The 20,647-nt window shown below is 30.9% G+C and overlaps 1 protein-coding gene across 1 annotated transcript; it reads right to left on the reverse strand.

Moving 5' to 3' along the window:
- Positions 1-16,611: 16,611 nt before the first annotated feature.
- On the reverse strand, positions 16,612-18,047 carry LOC106115721 (venom allergen 5-like). The gene is made up of 6 exons (XM_013309182.1): positions 17,961-18,047; positions 17,606-17,724; positions 17,456-17,537; positions 17,196-17,377; positions 16,921-17,018; positions 16,612-16,747 (listed from the first exon to the last, which is right to left on the reverse strand). Exons 1-6 carry the CDS (start codon positions 18,010-18,012, stop codon positions 16,645-16,647), a joined length of 636 nt encoding a protein of 211 aa, XP_013164636.1. The 5' UTR covers positions 18,013-18,047; the 3' UTR covers positions 16,612-16,644.
- Between the last annotated feature and the right edge of the window lie 2,600 nt (positions 18,048-20,647).

A 20,647-nucleotide genomic window follows, 5' to 3' on the forward strand; every position in this document is an offset into this window, starting at 1 on the left:
AAAACAAAGATCCTGTTGTAAGCTAATTTGCTTATCCACAACTTTCTTTTCTCGATTGTCTTTTGTTTTATTACTAATCTTTTTATTATAAGGTGACGTATGTTAGTTGCCAGTTCGATCTCCTTGACTGCATAAAACTCTTTGGTATTAACAAAGAGGTTAAATGTATTTTTAAGCATATTTTGAATTTGCGGTGTTATACTATAGGGTTGCTAACTTGGAAGCAATCATACTTTAATATTTAAAATATGGCTTATCGCAGTAAGAAACAACGTTAGAACTCCTTAATATAATAGGTTTTATAAATATTGCTCGTCGAGTGGCTAAAGCGGTACTTTCTGATATCATAATATTATAAGTGGGTACTTCAGAAACCATTTTAAGACGTCGTTAATTTTCAGAATCTTATTTGTTGTAGTGTTCTCGTAATTTTACGTTGATTAGTGAGAAAATATCTGCAATGGCGAACCCATGTGAGTATTAAATTTTAATTTTACTTATAAATCTATTCAATTTTAATTAGTACTGTGGTGTCAGACCATGCGTTGTTTCTATGAAGACTATTATTTGATGTACGAAAGTTAGAAAACATGTCCAAACTACGTTAGTTACTCGATTTAAAGGTGTAGAGGAAAGCCGTGACGTTCGGATAGGAATGCATGACGTCCGTTTCGACATTTTCCGGTTGATTTATCGACTGCGCCGCGTGTTGTAGCTTTCTGTAGTTTCGTATTTCATATACTTTATAATTGCACGTGGACTTGCAGTTCACTACAGTATTGTAACTCCATTATCATCGTCATGATCACCAGTACATCGTTTCCCTAGAAAGAAAAGTAGCATCGGAACGCATCTGCGGTTCCTCTGGTATTGCTGATGTCCATGGGCGTCGTTGAACACCTCAGTGTTCCTGTTGCTCGTTTGCCCCCTTCTATTATAAAAAAAAAAGTAGACTAAGCCCTAAATTATGATTGTCTCGCCTCTCAGTAGGGACGTGTATGATTGTATAATTGTCTATGTTTCCTCTTGTTTACTATTGCTTTTGTTTCGCAAGATTTGGAGTATTTCCCCTTAAGATGATCGGCATATCTATCAATGGGGCCATGAGGAAACACCTAAGATTTGCCTGATAAACCTTACGATCTTTCGATTTCATATATCCTTCCAACGAATTTGACTCTTATGGGTATTACGGGACTCATGGGGTTAATAAATAAATTATCCATTCATTTTATTTTGATACAACAGTAGAGTATTAATAAATGTCAGTTTTAATAAAAATTCCCATAAATAAAGAGTCGAACAAAGTAGCTGTTCAATTCACAAACATTTTATCCTCGCGGGCATCAAAACTGTTATTTGAGCGATTTTAATCTTCTTGAGTAAACAACTGTCAATCTATTTATTTGCTAAATGAATTCGAACTACCCTCCTACGCTACTCCTTATCGCTATTTGAAAATTAATGATCAGCTATTTCATCGAAGTCGTGAACATTTATATCACTTGTCTTAACAGTTGTTTTTTAATTTGTTTTCATTTTTGTGTATTTTTATTTTTTAATTTTGTGTTATTAACAATTTTACTACTTTTTTGACGAATAACTTTAATATTGTATTAAGAGTTATATCAAAGAGTTCCAAAACTATAACCAATAATAAATAAAAGCAAGCAGAATATTATTTAATCATAGGAATCTCGTCCTATCACAATATAAGTAATATCGATCTATTTTATTGAATCGCCCGTAAAGAAACGACTTATTGAAAGCAACAAATTCCAATATCATCTTACTGCTATTATTATAAAGTAGTTTGTTCAGATATCAGAATGGACTCAGGGAAAATATTTGCCCTTACTTAACTATATTGAATATAGTTGCGTAATTTGAAATCTAAATATACAAACTTTGGGATATCATTTAAAGGAGGAGGGATTAGGGATATTCATTTTGAATGATCCTGATTTATCTCCGTCCCTTAATATTATTTACATTTATATAAGGTTTCGTCATGTTACTTAGGTTGTTTTTAACTTTACATTCGAGACGCAATGTCATTGCTTATATTTTTCGCTGGAACTAAACTTTCCGGAACTAAACGAATTTTGCGCCTAGTTAAATAATCTTAGCAAAAATACTCTTACGGACGTTTGAGATTGTTAAAATAAAAAAGAGAAGAAATAAAATCGCAATGAAATGTTATCAAAACAAACTCCAAAATGTGTCTGGGTGTTTAAAATATAACAGAGAGACAGACGGGGTAGTACAGTAACAAGTAAAGCAAGAAAAGCTGCCAGTTTCATTTTGCAATAAAATCTTCCTCCGCGCGAGGCTGCAGAATGAAAAAAAGTGAAGTCGACTTTTATCTCCTTTTACAGTGTTTTGAAAAAAGAATAAACTTAAAACGGAGGAAGATGTGTGGTGCTGTTGCTTGAATATAGCAATTTCATTTAAAAATGAAAATAAAACCATTCTTCTTTATTGTCTCGATTTTTGGTCAGATGAAATTAATATTAGAATATTAGTGTAATATTTAATAAGATCGCAATTAATGTTATTTCATCTTGTGAAATGATCATAATCAAATTCTTTTTTTTGCATACGAGCTTTTCCTGTTGTGAAATGGTTAGTCAAATATGGTTCAAAACATTACGCCCTGGGCTACGGCAATATTATAAAACCAATTTTCAGATATATGTCACAGATAATTTTAATTAAATCGTATTCCATAAACAATGATACATGAACACGATATCGTCGGTAAAATAGCCAGGGGCGGAAACAAATTGCCATACCAAATATTCAGCTAAATATAAAATTAAATGATACACATTCGGAGACCAAAATTTAGGGACCGCAACAATAGTCTGCTAACATTTCCATGAACGATATCATTTTCAAACGATATTAAAGTTCATTCCTTTTCTAGAACCCGAGTCATATATTCGTGTGTAATAATAAAAAAATATTAAATAGAGTATTCAATTACCAACATTTTTAAGTCTAATCAACCCTTCTATTAGAGAAAAGATATTAAAATTTTTTTGCATATGCATCCACATTGCATGATAACTTGAATTATTAGTAAGCAAGCAATCGGTTCAAAATCTGCACATCAATTAGTTTCTAATTAAAAAATAAAAGTAAAGAAAATTTTAATACTGTGTTTATTAGCAATAATTAATTCTATATTCCTTTGTAATTCTATTCCAATTAGGAGCGCATTAAAAATTCTTATTTAACAAATGTAAATATAAAACAAGCATGATGATAAATTTCCTTAAAGTACCTTTGATCCGATGCCGACTTTAAAGCTTTGAGAAGCACTTTAAATGGACTCAAGAATATTTCTCTTTTAATTATTCATGATAACGTTCGAAAGCCTTTCAATGAATGAGGAACTGTGTTACAATCAACGGACTAAATATTAATAAAGCAAAATTTCTAGGGAGTTAAACTTTATACTAAAATTCCTTGGATTTGTAATATAGAACAATCAACAATGTAAGACTTATACAATGTCTTAGATTGTTGATTGGATAATTAGCTCTTTTTAAAGGACATACATAAGATAATAAGTGATTTATGTTATTAAAGTCGTAGACTGACTTCATTATTATATTACTAGTTGCCGCCCGCGACTCCATCCGCTCGGAATTGAAAAAAAACTGAACTAATAGCCTATGTGTTTTTCTAGACTGTGTTCTACAAGTATGCCCAATTTCAGCGAGATCCATGAAGCTGTTCTGGAGATACCTTCAAACAAATATCCTTCCATCCATCCATCCAAACAATTGCATTTATAGTGTTAGTATGATCTAGAAAATAAAACCTTCATACATCTATGGGTTTCAAGTTAATTAGTTCTTTAGTTACAAGTTTAAATGAACCGCTACTGCTACGCGACCAACATTTTTTCAACACAATCTTTCGTGTTCAATGCCCACAGTTAGTTCTTTGATTAGAAAATTAAATTTATGGTTCTTGTGAAAGGACTGTTTTTGACGAGACGTATCTTTTCACGCGAGTGAAATATTAAAGGAAAGATTTAATTAATTTAACTTTTTTGTCAGGTACTTCTTATGTTAGTTTTAATTTAATTGCCAAATCTCCAAGAGTTTCAAATACTTTGTTATACAAAAGTTATAACCGTATCTACATAACACGATACAAATGGAGAATAATGATAATGTGGGTTTCACACAAAAGGATCGCGCCCACAAACTTGCCGAGGTAATTGCACGAAATTAAATTTTCAACTGAGCTGCTTTTAGCATGAAGTATTTTGATGCAATCTTTTCTCGTAAGCGGGAGATGCATTACGAATTATATTCAAGTAATGCACGCGTACAGTTAGCGTCATATAGATCGTAACAGACAAGATATGCAAATATATAGGTACATCAAAAGTAATCAATTATATCGGTACAACAAAAGTCCTCAAAATAATAGATACTGAATGTAGAATGTATCTTGCATGTACTCATATATTTGACGCTGTGTATGTACCGATGTATTTGAGCAGGGTGAATGTATCTATTATTTTGAGGACTTTTGTTGTACCGATATAATTGATTACTTTTGGTGTACCTATATATTTGCATATCTTGTCTGTGACGATCTATATGACGCTGACTGTACATAATCATTATTTTTATAAAGTTGCACTCATAGACGGGTACTCATAAACAAAAAAAAATTACATTAAATGTGAACGACTTCTGAAGTACGGGAAGACCGAAATAAGTTTAATGAAAGAAGAGTATGAATTCAGATTTTACGGTTGATTGAGATGTATGGAATAGTAGTGATACAAATTTAATTAAAACACATTAAATTTTTGATATTATTAGCTACTTGTTAGTCTCTACAATTCTGAAAAAAAAACCGCGATCATACGCTCGAAAGCGTAAGATTACTAGCGGATTATGAAATATTTATTTTTCTATGAATGCAGTACAAAATATATTTTGTTCCCGCTCTTTATAACAACAGAAGGTTGGTAAATAACTCTTGCGAACATTCAAAATACAGGTTAATTACGACACAGCAATGCTTTCAAGAGTTACATTAATAACTGGTATTTTATAACAACTGTAATTACTGTCGGTGAATATTTACGGGATTCTTCATTAATTATAATATAATACTATATTATATCAACCATATTGGGTTAATCCAATCAAAATATATGATAAGAGAGTGGGTATGCATTTTCATTATTTAATCCCAAACTCTTCAAAGATTAATTGGTGTTAATGTCAATTGGGGGTGGTCCAAAGACACCCAATGATCACCATTGGATATCGAAACCTATACTCTCAATTTTCTCTCGCAAAGAGAGTTGAAAATATTAATTATTTTTTTAAGATTCAAAATGTAAACAGCGCTACCGTAAAGTAGCATAAAATATTTTTTACATTTATGCCTATGTCCCAATTAACAAACAAAATGCATATTTTTAATTTATAGCATCAATTTGTTACGTTAACTCAGAGGAAAAACAGTAATTGATAAATTAATATAAATTTAGTAGTAGGATAGTAAGTGGTATCGTTTCATCCAATTAGAGGGATGGAGAGTTATTGAGCTTACGACTTGTACGCAAAATTATGTAATAAATATTTTATTTTTAAACGTTGAGTGGATCCGATTTTTTTAATGCTAAAATTGATTAATAAACATCGATACGGTCTTTTGGAACGGTAGTTAAGGATAATAATGCAATTAAATCTTTGTAAAAATCACTTAAAACAAGAGCTTATAACGCGACCCTACATTAGTTGGGTACAGTTCGTATTAACCGCAAAGTTTACCCGAGTGACACCGGAAGTACGTAGAGAGTGCAGATCCTCAACACATCCGGTAATTTCACAGACCTTACTTCCAACATGAACTTGCGCTCTAGTGGAAAATTCAATTTTGCATTTTGTAACTTCCATCTTTTCAATCATCAACTAAAATGAATATGTAACAGTATTAAACTTTTTAATGTGTTTTTCGTTTACACTGTTCAAGAGTATTATTTTTTATGTAGTCATTTTTACAAATATATTTTGTTAATATAAAAAATAAAATAAATTTTAAATAGATGCAAATAAAATTAAGTTGATATTGTTCAATTCAATTAATCATTGGTCATTCTTTTACAAAATATATGAAAAAAATAAAACACGAAAACGTGCAAGTTTAATTTCATATACTTTTATTTATAAATTTTTTAACAATAGTAGCGATAAAAAATATGCGATCTGTTTTCATATCGTAGTATAAAACATTTAATTGTAAACCAGCCTTAATCTGATAATCCGTGCACTCCATAATGTAATTTGTACAGTTGCAAAACAATTTTGTTAAACGATCTGTTTATCGTATTTATTAATATAAAAGTATCTACATATAAATAGTAGTAAAACTGTTGTACAAACTTATAACATGTTTGTATCTGATATCGCAAACGCTGAAACACGTGTATTAAAACTTATAGTTGTATCCTTTTTTAGGGTTCCGTACCTTATAGGAAAAAACGGAACCCTTACAGGATCACTTTGTTGTCCGTCCGTCTGTCTGTAAAGACCCTTTTTCTCAAAAACTCGTGAAGGTAATGAGCTGAAATTTATTTCATAATGAACGAAAATATGATTTTAATTTTGATACTCCAGTAAAAGCTACATATAACAAAATATCTTACTTCTAACTAATATTATAAATGCGAATGTTGGAATGGATGGATAGATGGAAGGATGGATGTTTGAAGATATCTCCGGAACCGCTAAACTGATTTTGATGATTTTGCCATAGATGTAGAACATAATGTGGAAGAACACAAAGGTTAATAAGTTTTTATTCCGCGCGAACGGAGTCGCGGGCGACAGCTAGTAATTAGGTATTTTCGGATGTGTTTAAACGTGTCGAATTCATAGCGCAGTTTGTCGTACAGTATGACGCTCAAGTTTAACTATAACTTGTGATCGTCAACTTTGCTAATTTGGCCATTTATGTTTTCGGCCAGCGCGCTCGTCTAACTTGTACGTTCAGGATGGACATGCATAATACACGACACTCTAATAAGCGTTTAAATTAGGTTATAAAGTTTGAAATAATATTAGTATGATAACAAAGTTTTGCTAACTACAATAGTTCTTTTTTTAATGTTATCATTTCTTTAATTAGCATCTTTGATACAAGTAAATAATATTTGTTGTTTACAGATTTTTTTTTTATATTAATAATCAATGTCTATTTAATTTGATAATTTCTTTTATTTGCTATCAAAAAAACTTAAATAACTTATTATTTCAAACAATGAAATGAGATATTTTGAATCATAACTATACAAATACAGAATCTATTCCGTGAGCAAACGTTTGTACTGTATTTGCTCGTGATCTGGGAACTGTAATTTCAACAATCGAGTACCGTCTAACTAACTACCTAAGTCAAAGTGCATGCTGTATTTGAGAATTTCGCTGCACCGAATTTACATTTCAGTTTTCGCGGCAGATTGTATTTTTTGGATGATTGCTTTTTGATTATAAACTTTTTGACATTATTAGTTAGAATGGCGCGAACGGCGCGCTTTCGTTACCAAATCAAGTGTCAGATTGATTAGTGAGGGGACATAAACGTTGATATTTTATTAAAGCTAGATTTGCGCCGATACACCGGCACAGTATCAGATATTCTTCCTTCACAAAGTAAAATAGTTTAATTATATAAAGACTATACATACGTTTTTCAAACTATTTACCTGCTGCTTAGGACTCGTTAGTTGTAAATTTTGTGTTATATTGTATTTTACTCTCAAATTGTATATTTCCAAATGATAAATGTATCTGTATAAAGTTAATACTAAACTCAATCCATTGTTCATCAAGGGTTCGTTATCGCAATACAAACGCGCGCAGCTTTCCGCCTAACTGATTGGATTACGACTACACATAACATCGACAATATTAATTAAGTGAAACGAGCAATGTCGCTTATGATCCTGTCGACAAATGTTATTTTATTCCGCTTTATTACTTAAAATATTCATGCATTCAAATGGAATTAAATATTAGCTTTTTAGTTTTCAGCCTTACTAAAGTCATGCACATATGTAAGCAGGAAATTCCACTGTCGTTGTTCTTTTTTAAAACCTTTAATACAAAATGTTGTTGTCTCTTCTTTTTTAAAGGGAATTACAGAGATGACAATATCTTATTACTCGTGTTCTTTCAATAGTGAATGCACATATCAAGTTGAAAACTGTTTAAAGTTTTATCTACGATAAACTGTTATCATAATCGCAAGAAGGCAAAATTTAACGAAATTAATTAAGTTTGTTTCAGAGCCTAGCTATAAAAATAATATATACTATATAAACAAACTGTACACAAAGGAAAAATTAAAAAAGTCACGTTTCCTGTGGCACCTGTATCTAACGACTTCGCGTTTTTTTTCTGTTGGTCCTTTCTTCTCGTAAATACATTGTTTTTGTATTGTCATTTTGGTAAAAAGGCTCTTAAGCAATTTTTACTTGAATGAATATTACCAAATTGCTCTATTGTCTAATCTTCTTTATGCTCTTGTCTTATAAGACTTTGTTAATTTAAAACTAATTAATTTACAACAAGAGCTAAATTTAATACCAAGATTTTTTAATTGTTATTACTTTCATAAGAGTTTCCATTGTTTTCACCTTATGTATGTACTGTGACATGTTTGAACCACCCGTGTATATAATAATGATACATAATATAAGGAAATATTCTACAAAAATGATAATTATTATACCCGCTTTTGGCCAAAATATCTATATTTTATTTTGCAAATGTTTTTAAATAGAGACCATAATGTTAACAGATTCAAAATACGTTCCGAGAAACCTGATTTTCTAGAAAGGAGACGCAGGCCAAGTAAAGCGAAAAATCTAATTTCAAAGTGCATGTACACACCGTGTCTAGATTGAAGTTGGCAATTTATGCCGGAAAATAACAACTGGTTTAGAAATAGACTTTAAAATGTACGTATAAATTTATATATTCTAATGTAACAAAAATACACTGTTACGTTTTTAACGTTATCAAAAAATAACATCGATCAATCGAAAGTCAATGTTAAAACACATAAAAAACACAGCGAAAAATGTATGTAAATTTTTTTTGCAGAAACTTTTTATGACTGTAAATATTAAACCAGTTAATTTCTTTCGAAGTTTTCAATTTGAATACACTAAATAAAATTAGAATGAAAATATTTTCACTTAATAATGAAATATGTAACTTTAGCCATTAAATCGACACCGATAGTGTGGGCCAAAGTTGAATTAGTTCTCTAGTAGTTGCAAAGTGAAGTAGCGAAAGTTTTAACTCGTTTACATCTACTCGTCTATTACAATTTCGAACTCGCTATGAAAAATCTGATTTTATTGATATTTAAAATATTGACTAGTTAAAAAAATTCTATTTAGTTTAAAATTAAATTATGATATAATTTAACGCATGGTTAATCATTTATATTTTCACCCTTTGTTTTATCTTATATTTTCTAAGAAATATTTTTACCTTAGTGACCAACTCCCATTCAGAAAAATAATGAAAGCTCGTTTCTCCGCATTCATTATACTCTCACGATTGTTCTATTATACGACTTTATTACTATACATTAGCGTGTCTGCATAAATATCTTTTTATTTATAAAAAATAATAGAGTATTTTTCGGCTGGAATTTTGGGGATTCGAATATTTTGAACAGACTAAATGAAAGATAAAAATTACGTTAACATTCTTAAATAAATTAAAAAGGCCAAATTAATGACTTACATTTTAAACTTTAATAAAAAGTGTGTTAAATTTCATACATTACAGTATATTTGTATACATATAATAAAACACAACTCCACTTTTGAAAGCAATCTTTCATTTCCAATGAGTTGTTACGGCAATAATTTTATTTCATTTAATTCTACTGCACAACCTCTCCGCGACATAAGTTTTGGTCAAAATTAATCCTTTCTGTCTCGTAATTTATTTCTTAAAAATATTTCATAAGCACAAGCAATGCTTTAAAAGAAATTGAACAAAATTGCGAGATCATTTAATTTCACAAAATAACAGAAGCACAAATAAAACAAGACCTATGATATCGTTTATCCATACAAAATGTTTTTGATTTCAGCTTGAAATTTAATAATTTAAAGCGTTACTTAAAATAAGGTGCCGCCGCTTCCTAAATCTTAGATGTAAGTAACAGTCCAGTACTAATGAAAAATATGAATAATCTTAAATTATAAATAACTGTTTCTGGGCTTCATTCGTGATAAAAAATATTTACTTATTTATCCGACACAACAAACGTTGTCGTTCCAAATAGTATTCATGTATTTTAAACTACAAAGGCCCGTTCGTTTTACTTAATTCAAAATACATTACTCAACTCTTTTGTCTGTTATTTCGCCCAGTGTTAAAATGTACACATTGATAATAATTGTTTGTTCAAAACTTTACCTTTTATATGGATGTTGCTTTAATTTTTAATTCTATTTAATTCATTATATTTAATCTGTAAGCTATCATTTTACCGTAAATATTTTAGTAGAAGTATATTTGCAAATAGCAAATTTTTTAAATCAAATGATTCACTCAGCCCAGAAAATGCGCGTAGTTGAAATAAATCAAATTAAAATAACTAGCGTAATTACACTTTACCATATTTTATATTCATAAAATGTTTTAAATTTAACGTGAACATTAATTTTATTAGCTTCGTATCCAAACATTGACTTGTATCAATTAGTTATTGTTTGCTTTTTAAATGTCCTAATTATTAAACAATTAACCATATTTGAAATGAGAAACAAATGTTTCAACATAATTGCGTTATACAAATTGATTATTTTTGTTATCTATTTACTATTACTTAGTTAATTTATTAATTCATCGTGAACATACGAGTAGATGAAATAAATACTTTCTTTACGTCAAGGATTGTCATTCAAAGAACCTTATGCTGCGTAGTGATATTCCAACATATAATTGGCTTGCTATTACAAATACATTCTATGGCGATAAAGACCAATTATTTATTAATTTGTTATTATAAATTTAGAGAATGCTTAACTATGGATAACATAATACTGGTCATTACCATTTATAGAGCATTTCATAGGATTTACTCGAGTACCATTATTCAGTTGGACTGCTCGATTACTAACAGAGCTCGTTAGTAATGAGTATACATTAAGAGTGATTTCTAGCGGTCATAATATATCCCTCAGCCTCCACTTAAACTGATTCGTAATTCAATTTAATAAACTGTACTCAAACTTCTTTAAACATTTACTACTCTATGTGTAATTAATTCATAATTGCAATAATTAGCAAGTACTAACTGCTAAGAGCTTTATTGGCTTAGGAAAGCTTTGACAGCTCAGAATCCCGGCCTTATACCAATGTATTTTTCGATATTCAATTTACATATGTACATTTACTCGACATACAGTGAAGGAAAACATCGTGATGCAATCAGCACATATCAGCGAAGAAATTCAAAGATATGTGTGAAGTCACCCAGCTCACATTATGCCAGCGACTAGCCTAGTCACCCCTAACTTAGGGTAGACTCCGAGCCCCTCAGTTGGGACTTATAGTAAGTTGATGATGTACTAAAACAATGTTTTTCACTTAACAACGAAGTTTATAGAAATAAAAAAAAATCTTAACTAATACGATTATAAATTGCGTATTACAAAGACGTACTTATCTGTAGGAAGTAGGAATTCTTTCTCCGCAAAGGATGGCGCTTGTTTGCCGCTTTATGAGAACGCATGTTCACAAGAATTTCCGTAACCCGTCAACATATCCGGGAGGTACCTTTAGTTTACGCAAGTTTGACATAATTCGTAAATGCCCCTGATAAGATGTGTAGCAATTCCTCTTATCTAAAAGAACATATAGCAGACTATACAGACAAATATTTTTAAAGTAAAATATGGCGTAGGAAAAATTATGCATGTGTACCAGAATCATTAACGCAAGTATTTAACACGAATAAATACATTAAAGGTCGAACTATTCGAAATTAAATAACAAATGCATGCATTAATAATCTGGAATCGCCCGATTTCAATAATAATTACCAGACCGTAAATTAATCCGCTTTTAAATCGAACATATATCATATTTTGGTCGCTAATGTAATAATTTAATTAGTTGTCATGTTAATTTGAAAGTATGCAACATGATTATAATTAGTATCGTAATTTGATTGAACAAAAGAAATGTTAGCGCAAATTGTTTAACGGAAAATTCACCGATTTCTATTACGTTCGATTTAGTATAATTTTTAACTTAACTCTCTGAAAGGTTTTTGCATGAATAATTCAAAAATCATCCAGGCTATGCAGCAAGAAAGTGCTGCTAAAAGCTTTAAAGTTAATAAAAATTTTAAAAATGGATTTTGGATCGTTGTGTGACATTTTTTGCGTATTTCGATCAGGATAATTTATTTACGTATTTCGTTATATATGATCCTAATGAGCTTTATTTTAACTACAGAATCTTAGTTAGTATATAATATGAAAACAATGCATAATAAGATGTAGATAAGTTATTTATGTTTTATGGTAGTTATTTCCTTATTAATCAAGTAAGTAATAAAATGTTAAAGAATATCAAAAGAACAAATGAAGATAAGCAACATGCTTTATATTTTTCGTGAATGTGAAAGATTTAGGAAATGTTTTTGAAGACAATTCAAAAGATGTTGCATGTTGAATGGAATGTGGTGATGCAAAACAGAGTTGTGAATAAAAAAATCGTATATTTTTTAACTTAAAATTTGCACATATCAAAATGTATAGATGATTAGTAACCATAAGCTGTCTCCAATTGTCATAATAATTCGTAGTCTACCTCTAGCGGTGCATTTCGAAGCCTTGACCATTTTAGCAGTTAATCTTATGAGAGGTATACATACGCTGCGTCGACCTGTGAATAGACACCATTTCAAAAATGACGCATCCCCAAGCCGTCTGATTTTCGAACGCTGTGAATTAAAGAACGTAGTGTAATGAAATCGATTGTTTTCTCATAAATGAAGGTATGTCTTTTATGTAACAGAGTTATTGTCCAATTAGTTATCTTTGAATTGTTATAAATTAGGTTTTATCTCAGTCGAAAAGTAAACGTTCGTAGCTGCACTGCATTGCGCCGTGTTACGTGGAGTGCATCGGGCTTAGCTTCCGTCGACTGAACCAATTTCCTAGCGGGATTCTCAAACTGATCCGATTATAAACTAAGCAACGAATGCTCTTTAAGTAATTGTTCCCTATTAGAGTAACTTGTTTCAATTCTTTAAAATTAAAGTATAATTTTGCAGATAACTTGATTCAAGTTACGCATGTTATATGACTTACTATCCGCAAATTAAAAGGTGTGAAATTCTATGAAGAAACATTGTAAGCTTACCGTCTCGTTTTCTCGTATTATGGAATGAATTATTAATAATAATTATTCGTTCTGATTTTGAATAGAATAAGTATTTCAACTAAAAAAAAATCTCATTCTATTCCATTTCCAAACAAAAAGTATTATTTCGTTTCACAAAAGTTTATCATTTAACATTCGAACAAAGAGTTCAATTCATACATTTTGATCCTAAAAAAATTGTATGGTCTGAAAACGATTTGCAAACTTTACATAGGATGTGCAGCCACATTCAAACAGTGTGGGCTTGCGAGGCGGGCGAAGTTTGCACAAGAATGTTTCTGCATTTGCTCGGGATTCAAATGCTCGTGTTTTAAACTTGAATTTAAACTGTGAAAAATATATGTAAAAATATTCTCGAATACAAAAGAACCCATGCGAATCAAACTTAGCATATAAACCTGACTAATAAATAGCGAATAACGTGCGTAGCTCGAGTGTTTCCCATTGGGCCGATGGACCTACCAATTCATGACGTGACACGATCTGTCATTGACAAATGAAACTGAAAAAAATTAAATGCACATGTTAGGACTACCATTTTTGAAGGCTCCTTTAAGACGGGCTGTCTTAGTTTATATTTTTCATTTATATAAAAGATTTTCTATTACCAACTACATATTTATTGCAAGCCGATTTAAACAGCAAAAGGGATGTTTACAATTCTAAATAGAAAAGGGTACAAAGGGTGTTCAAAAATAAATAAAGCCGTGAACCGTAAAGTTTTGTTACAAAGGACATAGCGCGTACGAGCTACAGGACAAATAAGTTTACCCTTGGAAATTTAGCGTCGACTCTTTACACTACAAAAACTCTTAGTTTCAACTTAAACTTTAAATAACAATAAAACAATTTTTTACACACATTTATTCTATATATACTCATTATATATAGAGAAAAAATATCCTTACTAAAAATTAACATCAAATATGAAACAATAAAAATAACCAGTCTGAACACTAATTGCTCTCGAATCCGGCTTATTTCTAGACACGTGTACATCAAAGCTAAGCCGAGCGGATTGTTTCTAACTTTTCCTTGTGCTATTTGAAGTTTAACTTTGTGTAAAGTTTTATCTTGATTCTTGCACATAGTTTTACAAGGGAAAGAATTTTACATTTACACAATCCTATTTCAGACTATAAATTACGTCCGATAAAAGCAAAATCTACAATGAGGAACTGCCATTCGACTGTGAGTGCGGCAGATAATGCAGGTCATATTTAATATGTGTATTTATGAGGAACTTCGTTACTATGTCTGATATACAATCAGATTATGAGCAGTAGAAGACTGATGCACCTAACAACACTATTATGCCATCCATCAATTTGAATTTGCCATTTACATTGAAATACGAAACACGAGAAAATCACAAAACACTGAAATTCAATTAGTATTGTTTAACTTTACGAACAATCCAACTACGTTAAACCTTTATATGAATATGTTTAATTTTAAATCAATGTCTCTAAATTATATTGTTTTTGTCATTTTTAACATTCCGTACCTCGAAAGGAAAAAAACGAAATCTTTATTGGATCACTTTGTAGTCCGTCGGTCAGTCTATCTATAAAGTCCTTTTTTCTTAGGAACGCGTGAAGGTACCAAGCTGGAATATATTTAATTCTTAAATGCAACAGTTTTCAGTTACATAAATGTGCATTGTGAAGGAAATCTGTTCCTAGCTTATAAATTGTAATTTGGTATTCAGCCGGTGTAATTCCGGACGGTTTCTTGATATTGTCACGTAGGACATCTGGGTACCGTACTAGAGATGGCACATTGCACGCCATTATGTCATCACTGTGGTAACATTACGATCTGTAGATTTAGCAAATATATTTGTATGACGAAAGAATAGTTACTAATAAAAAAGAACTGAAACTAGAAATTTTCGTATAGATGGGGCATCGGTTAAAAACATTGGACAGTAAATACAAATAACCTTTTTTAATCATTGTTTACCAATGAAGGAAATATTTATTAAAAATAGGGAGATTAATCTTAACTGGGGTCTAAAGTATAAGAACGATAAGAAGTTATTTTGTTTTCAAGCTGCTTCATTAAGAACTGACAGCGCAGATGTTTTTAATACGTTGTTTTGAAGAATTACTATCTTCCATAATTCCAGCTTTAAATAATAAATATGTTATGAAAATTGTATTAAATTTAGAAAGAATTATACGTCTCGGATATAACAGTATGATTTCTAAATATAGCACACAAGGTATGACAGTTCAGCTAAAAGCCTATTACCTAAATGACAGCTCTTAGCTTGGATTTCCCCGTACCATATCTAGAATAAACTTTTACCTAGATAAAAATTGTGTTTAGTTAAATGTAAAGAAAATATTATATAATACCTCCAAATTTAGAAGTCGATATAAAATAACCTTATAATAGTAGCTACTAAATTATTTAGCTGTTTTGGACTTAGGACGCGTATTTTTTATATGACTAAGTTTAAACTGTCGATTTGACTCTTTCCGTGCGAAATTAAAAATATCTTAATAACTTATGTGTTCTTATAAGCTACGTTTTACATATTTGCCAAATTTCAGCGTGATCCGTGTAGCTCGTTCTAACAAACATACATCCATCAGTCTAAACTTTTGCGTTTATAGTATTAGTAAGTAGTAAGATTTCTTTCTTTATATGTTTTTTTTATTTCATATTTATGTCTGTATAACTCAATTCAAATGGCAGAATAAATCTTATCAGCAGATTCTGTTTTAGTAAAATTTACCTTGCATTTTCAGTCGGTAAAGAATTTTTATTCCCTCTTCTCGCACTTCCCAGTATCGCTTTAAGTAATTCATTTAGCTTTGCGAAACTACGGCTCGGGAGTTGCCTGCACTCATTAATTTTTTTATTAAATTACTTTTACGATGTTAAGTCACGTAAAAAGGATTTTATACTTGTATTTTTGTTCTTATTTTTTAAAGATAGAACAATGTCCTCTATTCTATTCTAGATTGCATTACGTAACCTTACCTATTTTTACAAGAAGCTTAAAAAACTGAAAACATCATCTATTGAAAAATACGTTAAATTTATTAAAAATATTACAATTCACAAAAATATTAACAAATTTATAAGAATTGCATTTTTATACCAAGATATATATGAATTACTCGTATAAATGAATTAAATATTATTTCATGATATCTTCTTAGCAATTTGGGCCGTAAGGCTTGTCGCATTTGCCATCTCTGCATAGAAGTTGTTCTATAGGTCCGTTAGTTTTATAAGGCTTTTGTTCGAAGTAATTACCACTGAAAAATAATATGTCAACATGTTTTCATATATGTATTTAATACAGGACAGCATATTACAGTCTTTATTTTACTCCTCTTTATAAGTGAGTCCAAGGAGAATATTAAAAACACTACTTAATAAAAAAATTAAAGCATAGTAAATAATACATAAAAAAGTCATATACACTTACGTTGGGCCATAATCACAAACAAATAGCATTCTGATATGATTGTGTTCTTTAATTTGTGAAATACCGCATCCAATACGATTCGTATTTGACCAAACCATCTAAAATTTATAAATAAAACATTGGTAATGAATAATAGTGAAATAAATCAATAAAAATAAACGGAAAATTTAACATGGATAAGATGAAAAAAAAGCTAACACACGTAGGTATTTACAAAATTAAATTTATTCAATTGCTATACGTTTGTATGTTTTCTAATACTTTCTTTATCTTACCTGTGTATAATGACCGAAAGGGTTGATTGAAGTTAAAAAGAAAGGCACGAAGTTATAGAATTTATGTTCTTGAAACCAGTTGTTCAAAGCATTCTCTATATCAATCTTTGGTTCATCTCCCATATTCGAATAATAGTTGTATACGTAAATATTCTCACCGATTAAACTCCATCTGTTTGAATCTTAAAATACAAATTGTTAAAGTTTTATTTTCTTATAAACGATTAAATTTGTTAAAAATTTTGATACGGAATACGTACCGATAGTCCTATCAGGATTGTGTTTAAATTCGTTCCTTTCTGCCCATTTAGATGCCTTTTCCGCAAGTTCATCGTCCCACACCTACATCATAAGGGTAAATTAATAATAAGTATTTTATATTATGATAGAAAATGTTTTTTTTCACATACCATAAATTCCATATTAGAAGCGGCGGGTTGTCCAGGAACTAATCCTTTGGCAACTTTAAGCCTACGATTGTTATGTCCGTCCACGAAAGCACGAATTTGTTCACATGTTAATTCGACGCCTATGGAAACATATCAAATACAATTACGCCAATAACTTGCTATTTGATAAAATTTATAAATAGTACTGTGTAGTACTGTGATTATGCTTTTTTTTTATTTACCATAGGATGCAAAAAAGTTCACGGTTAATTCGGTCAAATAATATTTACGGATATCTGGATTTCAAAACTATACTAATATTATATAGTTACAATAATTGACTAAGAATATAACAAAAAAAATGATTGCCACTTACGTTCGCAGTATGCGCTGTAAACAAAGAAAATTAGAAAAATAAAAATTCTCATCTTCGTATAACGCCACAACTTTAACTGAACGAGTAATTTCTACATTATTTTCCAAAAACATCTTACAGTTGTTTAAATATATTGAAACATATCGTTCAAACGAATGTTTGAATAGTTAATTGAAATTTCTACGCTTATTTCTGCTTTCATTATTAGGCTTTGTTATTCCAATTTATTAAGTACACTAACAAGTTATTATCTTTTCAATATTATTCAGTAAAATATAATGAAATTTGAATTTAATAAAGTAACGTTAGGGTACATATATTTATTGTTTTTTTTTCGCTTATTTATAATGTATTGCCGCAGTGCGATTTAAAACAAACTAGGTATTTTAAAATACTACTGATTTCTATATTGTAATATTGTTTGAAAATGTATTTGAAAGCCAATGATGATTGATATTATGTGTGCGTATTTGAAGGTCATCGTAGCTAATGGCGGATAGGTACAGTCAGCGTCATATAGATCGTAACAGACAAGATATGCAAATATATAGGTACACCAAAAGTAATCAATTATATCGGTACAACAAAAGTCCTCAAATTAATAGACACATTCACCCTGCTCAAATACATCGGTACATACACAGCGTCAAATATATGAGTACTTGCAAGGTGCCTATAAATATCGTAGCAGCAGTCAAGGTGCGCAAAAAGATCGTAACATTTGACAAAATTGAACTCTATCTCTATATACTTGTGATACAATTTGGAATAAACTACTTCTGTTACATTCATTTGACACTTTGTATAAACATTATAGGTTGTCCGGAAAGTTCGTTCCGATTTTCGATATGAAGCTTACAATAGACTGTAGCTGAAGTGGATTCATTTTCGGATTTCCACCATTATCAAACGTCACAAAAATTTCTATATTGTGTATAATTTCATTTCATTGGTTGAGATAAATACTAATTATTAAATTTTTGGCCAAATATAAAAGACATTTTAGGTTTAGAGTCGTACCAATATAATTTAAAAATGTTTCCAAAAATTTACGAGAACAGGGTTTCAATTTTCCTTATAAAGCGGCATGAACTTACTGGGCAACCCAATATTTTTCTTCTCCTGTCATAACGCTTAAATATAAAAGTTTGTCACGCCGAACATGACAGATACGTAATAACTAATATCAAATTTTGCCTTGTCACAGTATATACTAGTTTGGCTCAGTATCCTAGTATGTTTGCCGCAATATGTGTATTTTAAGAGTGGTAGAACCCGCTTTAACATCTTCGCACGAATCGGCCAGGTTCGTCCGGTGAAAGACCACCACCACACAGAAAACAGGCGTGAAGTGGGAGCAATTCCGCGTTTCGTCTGATGAGTGTGCGTCTCGGAGGCCTAATTTAGTCCTCTTTCCCTTAACACCCTTTTCTTATAAGGAAAGCATGGGAAGTGGAAGTGGATGCATGGAAAGAGAAAATATTTTCTTTCTGTGCATCCTCTCCTCTGTCGATTAAAGGTAGGTAACGCATATGCAATTGCGTATGTCTATGGGCAACGGTCACTTCGCTACTTCAGCGATTTCAGGTGGCAACTCGCTCGTTTGCCGCCTTATGATATAAAAAAAATGTAAGTTTACCGGTTCGAATCTCAGGCTACTTTTTTTTTCATTTTATCAATCACTTATACAGGGTTATTTTATCATAACCAGTAAAAATTTGGTAATGTAAAATTTTACTCGACAATTTTTTTTTATTTTATAATTTTCGCTGTCGGGTAGAAAGAAATTTAAATAAAGTTAACAAGTATTAGGTCAGACCATCGCGGGGTGAAGTGAGTGGGCGGAGCGTGGATTGTCATTGCGGGTTTTATCAATGGTATGCGCGGAAACTATACGTGCAAGTGTTATCTACATATGTGTGCGCGCCCACGCACACTGGAATGTTTATTGCAATCGACCAAAAATTTGATGTTGTTTGGATATTGACATTCACTTTTTTTTCCTTGTTTCGTAAATATAATCAGTATCAGTAAAAGGTAACGTGATATTTTTACCGGTAGAAGTTTAATAAACATGAGGAATAAACAAATTACATGCCAATAGCATCGCTTTATATCCTTCATTTTTGTTTGAAATAGAAAAGTACTTTAACGGTCAAACTCCAAGGCAATATCAAAAAGTACCTAATAACCTCAGCGATAGAGTTTAATTACACGTGCTTCGATATTAAAATTAAAAAGCTTATATGTTAAAAAAAAATAGTGGCTTGGGATTTGAACCGCCGACCTTACGTACCAACGGCAGCGAACGGTAAGGCCACGAGACCAAACTTTGGTTTTATCTACCTAATATCTGTCATCCGCGACGAACACTTTTAGTAAATTTTGGAAAATGGTTTGATGCACAGTGTCAAATGAATTTTACAGAAGTAGTTTATTCAAAAGAAATTCAGATTTCAAAATACTTCTTCTCTGTTTACATATACACATGTCTAAGGGTCTAAAGGTCTAAGGGTCTAAGGGTCTAAAGGTCTAAAGGTCTAAGGGTCTAAGGGTCTAAGGGTCTAAGGGTCTAAGGCTCTAAGGGTCTAAGGATCTAAGGATCTATGGATCTATGGATCTATGGATCTAAAGGTGTAAAGGTCTAACGGTCTAACGGTCTAACGGTCTAACGGTCTAACGGTCTA

This window comes from Papilio xuthus, unplaced genomic scaffold (assembly GCF_000836235.2).
Source record: "Papilio xuthus unplaced genomic scaffold, Pxut_1.1 DF827777.1, whole genome shotgun sequence".
Taxonomy (NCBI): Eukaryota; Metazoa; Arthropoda; class Insecta; order Lepidoptera; family Papilionidae; genus Papilio; species Papilio xuthus.

What these genes read in the sequence shown, in the direction of transcription:
- LOC106115721 (XM_013309182.1), bottom strand. Translation starts at nt 18,012, where the DNA reads ATGAGAATTTTTATTTTTCTAATTTTCTTTGTTTACAGCGCATACTGC. An exon ending in CAATCCTGATAGGACTATCG is followed by an intron (nt 17,378 to 17,455) that starts GTACGTATTCCG and finishes TTGTATTTTAAG; the next exon opens with ATTCAAACAGATGGAGTTTA. An exon ending in CTTTCGGTCATTATACACAG is followed by an intron (nt 17,019 to 17,195) that starts GTAAGATAAAGA and finishes TATAAATTTTAG; the next exon opens with ATGGTTTGGTCAAATACGAA.